General features: G+C 43.1%; 1 protein-coding gene across 1 annotated transcript in view; it reads left to right on the forward strand.

Moving 5' to 3' along the window:
• Nucleotides 1–7591: 7591 nt before the first annotated feature.
• SLC9A4 (solute carrier family 9 member A4) overlaps nucleotides 7592–14650 on the forward strand; it is a 669359-nt gene continuing 662300 nt past the window's right edge. The window contains exon 1 of the mRNA XM_086934738.1: nucleotides 7592–8018. Within this exon, the coding sequence (XP_086790864.1) occupies nucleotides 7805–8018 (214 nt within the window). The 5' untranslated portion in view covers nucleotides 7592–7804. The remainder of the gene's footprint in view (nucleotides 8019–14650) is intronic.

The following is a 14650-nucleotide window of genomic DNA, read 5'->3' on the forward strand; positions in this document are numbered from 1 at the left end:
CTATTTAGATGTTTTAATCATGAAAATGCAAAGAACACAGTTTACTGAGTAACACTTTTTAAACTCTCCAACGGTGAACAACCGTTACAACAAAACTTTTACAACGCAGTGCCTTTACAACGCGGTATTTACAACACAAACCATTACAACGCATTGCGCTGGGGGGCGCTCTAGGATAGGGAATAAGTTTAATTTACTATCCAACACCTTCCCAAGTGTCCACGGGGACTGGTGTTGGAATAGTAAATTAAACTTTTCACTATCCAGCACCCCAAAGCGCTATGCGTTGTAATGGATTGTGATGTAAAAACCGCGTTGTAAAGGCATGCGTGGTAAAAGCATGCGTTGTAACGTCATACATCCCTCTCCAACGTATGTAGATAATAATACCTTATACGTGTTACGATCGGAATCAAAACCTTTATAGCTTCACAGTTTGTAACTTTTCCGAACACATTAGGAAGAAAAGAAGTTAAAACATGAGCACGTGTAAACTGCAAACAGTGCTATCTAAATATGCCCATGCCATGCGAGTAGGCCATGTTGCTAACTCAGTATCTAAAAATTCAAGCACCTCAGGATCATCCCCAGTAGACCCATAAACTGGGCAGACTGTGAGCAGACTGTGAGTATTTCACCTCCCAATAAGCATTCTACCTTTGCCCAACGGCCCCACTTATCGGCCATCTTCCTTTTGAATATAATATCCCTTTTCCTGGTGAGGATAGTGACCCCTCTTGTCCGGGTCCCATGCTTAGTGTTGACCAAAAGTTGATAGCCTAGTTGTTCCAATAAATTACCCCTGATGCCCTTTATGAGGGTCTCTTGAAAGCACAAAATATCTATACGCAGTGATTTAAGTAAAATTGCAGCCCGTTGCCTTTTACCCTGATTATTTAGCCCACATACATTTATTGAGGCAATTAGAAGATTAATTTATTAAAGCATGTTTCCTTCTAATCAGCAACCCAAATATTTTTAATTCATCCAAATTAAGTCTATCAAAGCTCATTTTCCTACTTCTTAGAAAACCAATTACTACAAATTCCCTCATGTGCTGTGCTGTGAAATACTGTGCCATGCCCTTACCCACCCCACCCCCTACTTGGAAGCCACCCCCGCTACCATTACAGGCAGATAGGTCAGACATGACCTGTGTATGGCAGCTGATCTCCCATCTCGAGTTGCTGCTGTTTCACCCACCCCCCGCCCCCCATATTACACCACCAAATCCCAAACCAGATAGCTTCCTAGACATAGACATAGACAAATATGACCAAGATAAGCGATTAAACCAGCCTATATCCAAGTCTCGGTTAACCAACTGCCCAGAGCCTCCCTGCAGTAAAGTTATTCAGATTCAATGTCATCAGTCAGTCAGCGGTCAGGCCCCCTCGCGATGTTCGACCTTCTGTACCTCGCCCTTTAACGTCCTTCAATTCTGTCATATACTCCTGTGCCTTGATTTCCGAGACAAACATTGGCACCCTCCCATTTGAGATGGCCTTAAGCCGAGCAGGAAATAACAGGAAAGCCTCACAGCTCATCCCCTGATTGGGTGATATCAGCTCGCGTAATCTCTATATCCGCTCGACAATGGCATGACAGAAATCAGGATGGGCAAAGAAGGTGTGCCCCTCATAAGTCCGTTTAGAGTTAGGCCTCGCTCTGTCGATTATAGCCTGTCTAAGAAGAACATTTCCAATGTAAATTAAAATTGCTCTTGGTCATTCCCCTTGCCTAGCGGCAGTAGCTTCCTTCTGGATCATTAGGAAGCAGTGCGCCCGGTGCACCTCCATATTCCAATTCCATTTGGCAAGATCCGGAAAGGCGCCCTTTAGTAGGGAGACAACAAAGGACAACATATCTTCTCATTCAATATTTTCGGCAAGGCCTACGAACCGTACATTGTTTCTGTGTTTCCTGTTTTCAAAGTCTTCAAGCTTCCAGCACATATCCAATTGTGCTTTTTCTGCGATTCCTTGAAGAACTGTAGCTTGCATTCATCCTCCTCCAGAACAGTAATTTTTTCCTCCATATTAGTTACCGTTACTGCCATCTCAGAGCGCAGCTTATTAACCTTACGCATAGAACCCTGCAATTTTTTGGTGGCTTGCAGTGACCTCCGGCTCTCCAATCTAGCCTCCCCCTGCATTTGTTTACGAGTGGAATATAATAGTTCTAACGTAGGTGGCGCAGGGGCTTCAGTGCCACAGAGTTTTACTTGAGTGGCAGCCTGGAGGTCACTTTCATACAACATACTGGTCGCATTATAGTCCCAATCAGGTGGACGGGTAGTTGCCAAATCAGACTTAGCAGGGTTAGTTTTAGACTGTGACCATCATCTCGAAGCGGAAGGCCTGCTACGGGGTACTTTTTGCATAGTGGAGGATCTCCCAGTGTCTGTCTCGTCAGAGGTGCTTAGCTCACTAGGTGTGTGAGAATCGGAATCAATTATCAAAGAGGGGGGAAAAATGATCTCTCGATCTACGGACACCAATTACCACTCAATAGGGTGGAAGGTCCAGTATCAGCATGTGTCCGTATCAAGTACAAGTAACGCAAAAAAGGAGTTGCTGAACTGTTCCTATAAACAGAGGAAAGTAGGTTAGCTGGCGTGACCGAAGGTGTATGTATGACACCCTTGGGTATCCATTTTGTTGGATGTAGTTGCCTCACACACCTAGAAGGGTGTCATGCTTCATCATAGGCATTTGCTCCTCGTCGGGGAGGCGGTGCAACCCCCGACGGGCTCACCTCAGAGAGGGGCTCTTTGGCGGAGATCTTTTATATCCAACTGCCTTATGGTGAAGTGCGGGTGTGTGGGCGGGATAGCAAGTTGCCTGGTAAAGTGATTAAAATGTAGCAATGGGTACCGGAATTCACTTTATTCTGGGGGTCCCCCTACTGCAATTAAAAACGTGATACTAGCTCGCTAGGTATCAACAGGTTAGGTCGAGTGACCCTAGAGGAGACTAGAAGTGAGACTGGTCGACATGTTTCTCGCACTGGGTAAAATCACCCGCGATTCATCAGGACCTCATCAAAGTGAAAATTGAAAAACAAGTAAAATCAACAACATGCTCGTGTCATGTGTGTAGTGTAAATTACCTCTGTGGATAATCCTATGCCTAAAGGTCAGGGACTACTTGCTCGAGCTCAGCGGAGATGGGTAGGTGCTTCCACGCGGACACGGGCAGATTGAGCTACATCTAATAGACTCAACCCCGATGTACTGACCCGCCGACCCCTCATGTGGCAAGTAGTCCCTGACCTTTAGGCATAGGATTATCCACAGAGGTAATTTACACTACACACATGACATGAGCATGTTGTTGATTTTACTTGTTTTTCAATTTTCACTTTGATGAGGTCCTGATGAATCGCTGGTGATTTTACCCAGTGCGAGAAACATGTCGACCAGTCTCACTTCTAGTCTCCTCTAGGGTCACTCGACCTAACCTGTTGATACCTAGCGAGCTAGTATCACGTTTTTAATTGCAGTAGGGGGACCCCCAGAATAAAGTGAATTCCGGTACCCCTTGCTACATTTTAATCACTTTACCAGGCAACTTGCTATCCCGCCCACACACCCGCACTTCACCATAAGGCAGTTGGATATAAAAGATCTCCGCCAAAGAGCCCCTCTCTGAGGTGAGCCCGCCGGGGGTTGCACCGCCTCCCCGACGAGGAGCAAACGCCTATGATGAAGCATGACACCCTTCTGGGTGTGTGAGGCAACTACATCCAACAAAATGGATACCCAAGGGTGTCATACATACACCTTCGGTCACGCCAGCTAACCTACTTTCCTCTGTTTATAGGAACAGTTCAGCAACTCCTTTTTTGCGTTACTTGAGAATCGGAATCGTCATTGAGTGAGTAAAATGTATCCCCCTCTGGGGAGCCCGGGGCACTTTCAGACCACAATGGCATTAAGGTTTGGCTTACTTCATGATCCAGAGAAATGATCAAATGTGAGGAATCACCTACAGTAGAGAAATAATGATTGCCTAATTTATCCGCTTCCATGGATTTCACATTTTCCTCAATGCCAGCTGGACCATTATTACCTGTCATGCTATACCCGGAAGCCTATCACCGCTTTCCTCAAGGCTTTTGTCTTCGTTCACAATCTCCCTCAGGTCTTCCCGCCTCTCTGGGGATATCAGCAGTGATGGGAATTGGGATTGCCCCTCGGTATGCTGCAGCTCTGTTTGAGAATCTTGTCCATGTTCCTGACTGGGTTGCTCTAGTCCGGGTATCATACCTGTCTCACCGGGTGAGTCAAACTCCACTGCAGCGGTCTTGCCACTGCCCAAAGCTCCGGCCCCCATCTGAATAGTGCCTTGGTTCCCGTCCACCAGTAGAAACCATGGTTGCCAGGAAAGCCTCCGTGACAGTAGGCTGCCGCAAAGAGCTCTCTGCTGTGGCCACAGCGCGGAGCCGAGTCCCTCCAGCAACACCGGCGGTGCTAGTGTCCTTCCGCTTTTACCCACTCTTGTTGATTTTCTTCCCGGGTGCTCGACGCCGAACTTGATTTGGACCCCACATGGGGGCTGCAGCCATACCAGGAAAACTCGGAGCCTCCGGCTGGAGGTCCTTAACTGTTTATTTTGCTGCTGCTTTCGTTGGTATGGGAGTCATAATCTGCCCGCAGCTCCAACAGCAATTGTGGCCATTATGGACTGCCCGGCTTGCTGCAGGTATCGATTTACCAGCTGGAAGGTAAGACCAGCCCTCCTAGGACTTCTCAGACAGCTATAGCCAAACAGTGTAACCAGTAAACTTTCTAGGTAAGCATATAGTGGAATAACACTCCATTTAGCTATACATCTTTAGACACTTCGGGAGACAGTGAACCAGCTGGGACTCTCACTGTGGTCAGTCAGCATCCATCCTGCCCCCTCCAACACAAATAATGTTTCTGATTGGAAAACCCCTGCCACATAGGTTAACATGGCAAGAAGTTATTAACTAATAATTCCCGCAAGGAGAATCATAAAAAGGCCATTCAAAGGCTTCCTAGAATGGTATTGATAAATCCAACAATATGGTTTTGTTGAATGTCTCCTAAAAGGTACAGACAAGACCTTATAAGACTTTCTTGGTTGTAAGCCAACATTTAGCCTTCCAATGGTCTGTCCTGATTGGTCAGAGTTAAGTGGATTAGCCAGCCTCCTTTGATGAGGTGATAAAGAGTCCCTTGGGTTTGCCAGCTCTTCTGGGATGGCAGGGTTCTGCTACACATGAATGCTAGAGCAGGGGGAGGGGTTGTTAACAATATATTCCAATGGAAAGTGGAAACAAGTAGAAAACACCAGTTTCATTTATACTTTGCCTCTTTAACCCTAGCAATATGCTAGGTTTAGGAGAGGAATAAGCAGATGCAAGGGGGTGAGACAATGGAGAGTAGCCATCCTGGAGGTGTGTTTAAACACACCTCCAGGATCCAAGAGCTGGCTAAACTTTAGCCAGCTCTTCTTGACCTGCTGGAAAATCAGTCATGGTGAGTATTGGAGAAATTGTACTCTCTGGACTGAAATGGTGGCACAGTTTGGAGGCTGTGGTCATACTCTGGGATTTTGCCCTGCACCTCATTGGGCAGGAGTACCCTCCTGCTTGATCCAGAGAACTTGGAATAAGTATCTGAAGGGGCAGAGACTCTCAGTTCTGCTGCTTGAAACCTATGAGAGACAATGGATCCACACTGAGAAGTTTGATTTGCATCCACCAGGCCCTGCAGTCTGAAGACTGTGCCTGCAGCACAATCCAGAACTACAGCCCTGTGGACTGCCTTTCTTTAAGTGGACTAAAGAGTGAATTTACTGCAAGCTAGAGGTTGAAAGAGTTCACCTGGAACATCACCACCAAGAATCCTCAGCCTGGAGTACTACCAGTGGATTTGTGAGGGCTTTGTCCAAGTGGGTTGTGGAAACTGAAGATCCAAACTTTCAAGGACCATCTTGGAGCTTCCAGACCCTTGGAGTAAGTTTTTGACTCTTTGGGACCCTTTGGGGAACTTCAGGAAAAGTTCCAGAAGTTTGGAGCAACTTTGAAAAAAAGTTGCATCAGTGGACCAACACGATCTGGCCAGCTAAACCATCGAGCCTCAACTGCGAGCCAGCCTGCAGTCCAGGCTGATCTGACTTCCAGAGTTTGACCGGGAGTAGGCTGAAACCCAAGTTGGTGAACCGTCACCGAATCCGGCCTGGTGAAGAGCATCAAGTGACCCCCCAAGAAAACGTTTCTAAGTCCGAACGTACAAAAGGTGACTGGAACCAACTGTGAGAGCCAAGCTTCAACTGCAAGCCGGGTTGAATCCCTGGTTCATCCCGCTGGAAGCTCCGGAGGTCTGACTTACAAAAGTTTGACTGGGAGCTCATCGCAAGACAAGCCGGCAAACCCCCACTGGATCCGGACTGACTGAGATCTTTGAGGGACCCTGGGAAGAAAAGCTCCAGCAAAGTTTCTAAGTCAAAAGGTATAAACTTTGACTAGGGGTCTAGTGCGACCAGATGTCCCAATAGGCGCTATAGGATTCTATGTGCTATATAGTACTACATCTTTAAAAAAATCATATCTACGGTACCCTAAATTGGATTTTTTTGGTTTTTAGGTCATTTTAATTGTAAACAGTTTCTATTTTCATAAATTGGTGTTGGATTTGCATTATGTGTTGTGTATTAATTATTTACTATATTTGTGTTTTTAAATGGTTTGCATACCTGTCTTTGAAGTTAAGTCTCTGTGCTCATAGCCAAGCTACCAAGATTTGAGCATGGGAATCGTTAGATTCAGAGCCCTACACTGTGTTAGTGGTCTTATTGCCAATCGCAGATATACATTCACCCCACTAATAATCCACTTTCCAACTTTGAGATTCTGTAATCCCTGTATAAAAACATCAGAACTCAAATATAATATCTTATTACAGTTGAGTTTTATCACAAGGCCTGCTTCCAGCGCCAGCAACCGAGGGGAAAGGCATGTCAAGTTATGGAGCATAGTTAAAGCAGCCGTTCAAGGAACAAAGCAAAACGTGCTTTTGCTTCTTTTTCTCTGCTTTTCTAGCTGTATCGCTATAGGTGGGAGAGATATTTATGGCAACAAGCTTATTTTGTGCACGTAATCGGTAGTTATAGAAAAGTTCGAATCTTCTGCATGTTTCTCATGTTTGTAGGTTCTGGGTCGTGTGTAGGAACTGCTGGTTTTGGTGTTTGTTATCCTGGTCGTCTGCTTTGAAAAGTGACATTCTCCTAATGTCATGAAGGCTGGCCACTAGGTGTCCTCGTTGCCACCTAAGCGCTGCTAGCACTTGGGGTAAACTCAAGGACAATTCTCTCGCATCTTTTCTTTCTTTACCTCTTCATTGTAGTCCATGTTTTCGGCCCCTCTAAACACACCGCAGTTGCCACGTTACATGGGGAAGCCGATAGAGGGAGGTAGCGTCATAGTAACAATATTTATCTTCTGATAATGAGTGAGACTTTTTTTTTAAAGCAATCTGAGTCATATCTTAAGCAAACTCTTGTGCGAAACAAGGCTCGCTGTCAATGGGTTTGTTTGACATTGGCTGTTGAAGGCTGGGTCTGGGCGTGTGCTTTGATTTTGATTTTCTGATTTTTTGTTTCTGACGCAGGCCATAAAGCCGGTCGTAATGGCTGCACTTTCGGTCAAATGCGAGTTCTACAAGTTGTGTCTGTTCTGAAAGTGAGGAATGCAGCTGGGTGAGGTTTGAATGGACGGAGCGCGAAAGGATAAATGAGGCTGAGCCCGGGTCTGGTAAACTAACCTGACGGCCATGGAGTTACGTGTTTTTGGTTTGCTGCCTTTGCTTGCCTCCTTGGAGTGTACAGCTGCTGTTAGCTTCGGAAATGCATCTTCATCAAGTCCCCCGGCTCCTGGTGACTCTGGGAGGGACGAAAGGTACCATGCCTTCACCGTGGACTACAATTTCGTACAGATTCCATACGAAATCACACTTTGGATTATTCTAGCCTCCTATGCAAAGATTGGTGAGTATTGGTTAGGATTTTATTATGGTCTTATTGTTGGCATAAGTGATGTTTCTGTTGTCAACATGTTGGCACTTTATCGCTATCAGTATTGAAGAAGCTCAAAGTTCATATTTAAATATGCAAAAATGTAAATGATATGTATCCATGTATGTACCTCTGAAACGAGTGTGTCAATTCAACTCCTCTCTTAATTTTGGGGACCAGATTCCCTCATTCTCTAAAGTCTGGTGTCTCCTTCTGTACAATATCTTTAAAATCAGACCTCATTTTTACTTTTCCCTCTATGAAACTTGTGTTTAACACACTTGTACTTTCGTACCTTAGTTACTGCTACTCTTTCTAAATCGCGCTAATATATTTAAAAAAACTTTACTTCAGACTGAGTAAAATTCAACTGTTCATCTTATATTTTCACATCTGTGTGACTAACACATGTATCTATTACAACTTATCTGCCTTTCATTGTCTTACATTTGCTTTATGGTTCATTTTTCTTTGTCATGTGTTTAGATGTGCTCCATCATTCCCTAGCCACCGACTACTGTTCTTTCAGTTCTTCAGATACCCACCCTCGGGCTCTTTGTTTTTCTTCTTTGTTTCATTTGTCCCGTCTCCTCCATGTGTTTCCTCCTACTTTTCTCTCCTGTGTTGTCAAGTAAGGTGTGGCAGAAGTGGCCTTTGTATATTGCCTTTCGAACCATATCTTCATTTAAACGATTATTTGAAAACCTTTTTTATGTTTCTGATGTTTTTAGGCCTTGCTAGAGACAGTTTTAGCTGTAAACCAAATCCCATGCCATACCACGAAAAGAGAAAAAATGGTTAGTAGAGTGAGGTCTGGCTCCACCCATTCATTGTTAATCAGTCTCTTTATAAAACTCCAGGCCTCATTTAAATGTTAAAATGTTAAATGTTGTATACTTGTAAAGCGCACAGCTGCCCCAGCAAAGGGGTGTCCCGGCGCTGTATACCACTGCGGAACCCATCCTGGCTTTCCCTGTGCGATGGTCCCTCCTGGGCATCTCCAAGGTGAAGACAAGCATCCCCGGCGCTGATGGGGCCGTTAGTAGAGATTAAGCAAGCTATTGCCCAGAGTTGCTGAATGGGACCCATGGTTGGAGTAGGCACCGAGGTGAGAATTTTCGAGTCCGCTGACCATGACCGAAGACCCCGCCGCGTCGGGAATCGAACCCTGGTCCTGGGTCGACCTCTGCTTCCAGGTCTGCCGCCTCTAACCAGTGAGCCACACCACTCTGGGAAGTGTTGCATCGCTGCGACAAAGCAGCGATGCAACACTTCTCAGTGCGCTCTCCTTGCGACACCAAGGATGGGCTGTCCTTACAGTATGGTGCATCATGTCGCAAGGATTTACAGATATGTCAGTATTACTAACGTATCTGTAGGCACAAAAGTGGGTCATTGTTGGAGTGTGTCTGAAAACAGACGCAACTCCAGCAATGTGTCTTTTCACATGGGGCTTGCCTGCGTCATGGCAGGCATAAGGTTTTGACTCAATGGCTTCTTAGAAGTGGCGCACTGAAATCTTATAGATTTCAATGCGCCACTTCTACGAGGCTTTGAAGTGGGGGAACGCCCACCCTCCATACATTATACCTGACGTAGGTATAATGTAACCAGGGGTTTACGAAGTGACCATCGGCCTAGATGCGGCACTTTGTAAATATGGCGCAACATGGTGCATTATTTACGCTGCTGCAGCGTCACAAAAAGTGACACATTTGCGGCATAAATGTGACCCAAGGGCTCATAAATAAGGCCTTCTGCATTAAGTGGCCCAGCAGTTGTATCAGTTAAACTAAGGAGTGTTTCCATTACATAGACTGTAGGAGCACTGCACACACAGCAAAAGCCTAAAGGCTGCAGGGACCATGTAGATACAGGAAAGGCTGTAGGAACACAGTAGAGTGAGCTGAAACATAGCAGAGCATTTTGGGGAATTCAACGGATTGATGGCACCAACCCAGACTCCTGGGGCACGCACTGCGGAAGCAGAGCACAGGCAGATGGAGCACAGCCCAGAGTGTAGGCATACAAACATTGTATAATCCAGGAACCTCCCACCATATTCGTCTTTCTGTCCAGGAGTCCCCCACCACCCATCATTGTGGACAATGTCCTACTGAGAGTAAGCTCCTCAAACATCCAGCCGGAGTTTAGGTATGGTTTCCAACCACAACTTTTAATGACATTATGGGATTTTTCAAGAAGTATCTGGCAGAATGGTAAAAAAATATTTTAAAAACTCATCAATTGCATCTGAGTTCGCCACAAGCTGCAACACTAATTGGTCTGCATTTTACTACAGAAATCGCAGTTACGTTTATTGACAAGTGATAAAACTTCCGGATTGCTTGCGAAATTGTAAAATATATTTTTTATACATTAGTAAAGCAACATGACCATTTTTTCAAAGTTAATAGATATATAGTGATTAGTAATGAACTCTAACTGACTGGTAAATGTTAAGACATTTAAAACATACGTAACATAGCCTTATTTTGTGCCATGAGAGGGGACATTATAATCCATTTTGTAGAGATCGGTGTGTATTCTAAACGGCCATGGGATCAATATGCAACTTAACCTTTTTACGTCTGTTATTAAACTGCAGGTCGTAGAATTATATGCTTGCAAGGGAGACTCAGCCTTTCATTGTCAACGGGGGATATAATAAGTACCAATGTGTTGGGTAACTATGACACCTAATATTAACTTCCAGGTAATAATAACACTTGGCTAATTCCACACACAGTACCAGCTTGACCTGCTTTGTTGGCATCCTTCTTTTCTCTTGGGCTATTTTTGTTCCTGTATATGTTGTCTCTTGGCCATTGACACTACTCTTTTATTTTCTGCTATTGTTTTAACATGGATGTGTATGTACATTGTTAAGTTGATCCGATGTAGATTCCTTGTGTTGTTGTTCCTTTTCGTTTAAATTTAATTTTGTTTCCCAGACACTGCGATTCATGGTAGGACACTTGGGCTCCTTTTGCTCTTATTTTGTCTCCTTTTAATGTGGGTCACTGATCCTTCTGTCCATATGGTGTCCAGCTGGTATTTGTATTCTAACATCTTGTCTCCTGCTGTTTGCACCGTATGATGACTGCAATCCATATCACCGCCGGTTTTATCTCCAAATGCACAGCTGAAATTTATAACCTTATCTTCACAACATAACATCTTGTTTGTGGGCATCTCTGGTTTTGTTCCCATTCATCTTTCATTAATCTCTTTGATTGCACTCTAGGTTAAGTTCTACTGGTCACTGAACCCTAATCTTTGTTCACTTCTTGCACACCCCATGTCGTGTTTCCTTGTGCGCGTGTTGATGGTATATAATGATAGCTATTCTACTTTTATCAATATTTATCTTGTATTTGATAGATAATAAACAAGTCACTTTCTTTTCTCATATTTAGATGTCTTTCATTATATTTATTGTTGCATATAGCCATTAAAACAAATCTCTATTCACCATATTTTGATACTGTTTGAATTTCCGCCAACATCATTGTACATTTTTAGTGGCACTCAACAAGGTATTCCCCTCACAATTATATGTTCCTCAAGGTATTTCTGGCTCAATCACTGCTCTCCATCAGAAGCTGACCATTTGTATTTTTCTGTGACTCAAATACAATAAAAAAAGAAACTACCATTTGCTAGTCCAACATTATTTAGGACAAATTAGACTAAAAAATATCATTGGTTATATTATCATGAGTTTATATCTCACTACACGTAGGGGAAAATAAAAACAAAAAGCACCTCCTATTCCATCCATCCCAGGTCAACACAATGTTCTTCAAAGCAACTCTTAAGAATCATGATCACCACAGGATTCCCAAACCTAGTATCATGTTTTACATAGGCTGTCCCATTTCTGTGCTTTTGTGGCTCCTTGACTGACCATATAAAAAAGTCTGGGATCCGAACAACTACCTTACAGTTAAATTGGTTGTTACAAAACCAGCAACATTTTACTAGCCTCTTTAATGAACCCTGTTTACAGCCTATCCTGAGTGATGTTTACCTAGTGTCCAAATTTGAACCCCATAATCTTAGTCCTCTGTCCCAAAGTATAGCTTCCCCGGCTGGCCAATTTCATATGCCATTTTTACGGAATTCATGCCCTGCACCCAAAGCACTCCTAACACTCCCTTAAAAACTGGATTTTCCCACAATATTTTCTCAAAATATTCTATATATAATTGTATTTACTACAGAAGGCTGGACTTGATTGCAAGAGATCTGAGAACTATGGACAATTCACAAAGGGATATTTCATGATAGGACTAATTTAAATAGTGATCAGCTCACCAAATCTAAAAACCTTCTTGCACATCCCCAAGCCAGTTTTATCCGTACAGTGAGGCTAAATCATCTCCCACAGCTAAACTGATTGAGCTGACGAAAGTAAGAAACATTCATCTTCTACTGATGCCTTAATTTCAGGTCAGACAGTCGAATTTAGCAAGATTGTAAAAAAAATAGATGATCTACATAAAAACGTAACCAACTCACTAATTAAGTTAATGGATAGAGTGGGTGCCATAGAGGAAATAAAAAAAAAACATTAGACTAAATCACCCTGCAAAAACCAAACACTGAGACTTGTTGTACCGAGGTCTTGCCACCTCAGTCCACTATTCCACTGTCATGTGACAACTCACAAGAAAAGGACGGTTCCCAATCCTCTTATAAATTTAGTCCCTCAGGCTAAACGTCCGACACCACATTCTTATAATAGTGCATCCGCAACTCACGTGGTCGATCCTTATTTGAGGGTTCTTGCTGCGCATGATAACAGGGCCCGTGAGCAGCCGGTTCCTGCACTTCCAAGAAAATCGAGTAAAAACAAAACCACGCTTGATTTAACCCTTGCAGTTTCTCCCTACACAATAGTGTTGGCCAATGTCCCAGCCCTTACAACACCAATGATCGAAACATGGGAGGCCCTTCAAAATAAATCTTAATTTTGGCTCGGTATAAAACTGGCTTAACTGAAGCTCTATTTGCAAAATGTAAGATGGCTAGACAGGTTCCCTGAGTTGGTCATGACCGTAAACCACTTGAGGGTGACTGTGTAGTACTGACATTTTGCAATCCACTTTTAACCCAAGCAATTCTATCTAGGAAGGGGGTTGGGACCACACTGCCTCACATCCCAGCACAGTTCGCCTCTTTGCATCCTGGTAAATGCAGTACAAAATTAGTGCTTACTTGAAGTTTAGCTGTAGTTTTTCACCAAGGTTGGTGCAGACATTGTTGTATATCTCTAGACACATGTTTCTGGGTTCAGCCCTTCTTCACATAATGAAATGTGACAAAAATAGCGTTATATGCTGTGATATTATTATTAACAATAGCAAAGTAGAATGCACTAATACATTTTCTTATTTAGGAATCCATTTTGACTATAGAGGAACCTGGAATAGTGCATTGTCGGCCAGGAAACTGCTGTTTTCTAGAGCTAACAGTGCTTTGGTCACATTTGCAAGGGAATTAAGCTGAAAATCAGTCCCTGAGTTACTACAAATTTATAAAGCTAAGTGCCTTACCACAGCCATGTATGGAGCAGGGATTTGGGGAAATACGGATGCCCAACCACTACAACCGATTGAGAATGCTTTTACTCAATATCTACTGGCTGTTCCCAATAGTACTGCCAATTTTATTTGTCATTCTTAGCTTGGAATTACATACATCTCGGATTTGATTAAAATTGAACCAATCTAGTGATGGCATAAGGTATGGGCATCCATACACACTAGTTGTAACCGTGAAATTGCTTAAAGCTCCACAGAGCTTCGTCCGTTCCCTGGCTAAAATATATTAGACATTTCCTGAGTGACATAGGATACACAGAATACTTTGACAGGCCTGATATTATTGCTTTAATTTCAAGAAAGACATTAAAAGCAGATTGTCTAGCTAACTTACAATCAATTAGATTGTTCCAACAAATTGTTAAACCTACAGTTTTGGACAATCAGCTGATGTTATCTTGTCACAATATTCAGCCTTATCTAGTTTGTGTACCCTGGAGTTTTGACAGAATGTTGTTGAGTCGATTTCGCTTGGGGTCTTTTTACAGATTTACTAGTTTCCCAGCTATAAATGACTGGTCCAAGACTCTGGATGCTTGTCCGTGTGATGATGTATCACAGCAATCTATGTTACATATCCTTTTTTTGTAAGTTTTATTCCATCCCCCAAAAAATATTTTTATTGGCAATTCTAAAAACTCTGGGAATAAGACAATGTTGTACAGCGCTTTTGGCCTTACAAGTTCTGGAAAATGAAAGTTTTATGCCTCTTATTGTCACTTTTTAAAAAGTGTTATTAACTCAAAGAAAACAATGTGGAATATGAGTCCTGGTTCTCAATCATGCTTGTACTTTTTTTTAAACTTGTTTGCTGTTTATGTATATTCATGAATACATGTTGCTATCTTTTAAACGTGTGCTAAACTGTGCTTTTATGATTGATATTTTAAACCGAATAATGCTATCTTTGAATTGAATTGAATTGGTTGATCTAGGTATTCTAGCAGATGGAAACGTAGTAATCATACATATTCTGTTGGACCTATCTGTGGCATT

This window comes from Lissotriton vulgaris, chromosome 8 (genome assembly GCF_964263255.1).
Source record: "Lissotriton vulgaris chromosome 8, aLisVul1.2, whole genome shotgun sequence".
NCBI classification, from domain to species: domain Eukaryota; kingdom Metazoa; phylum Chordata; class Amphibia; order Caudata; family Salamandridae; genus Lissotriton; species Lissotriton vulgaris.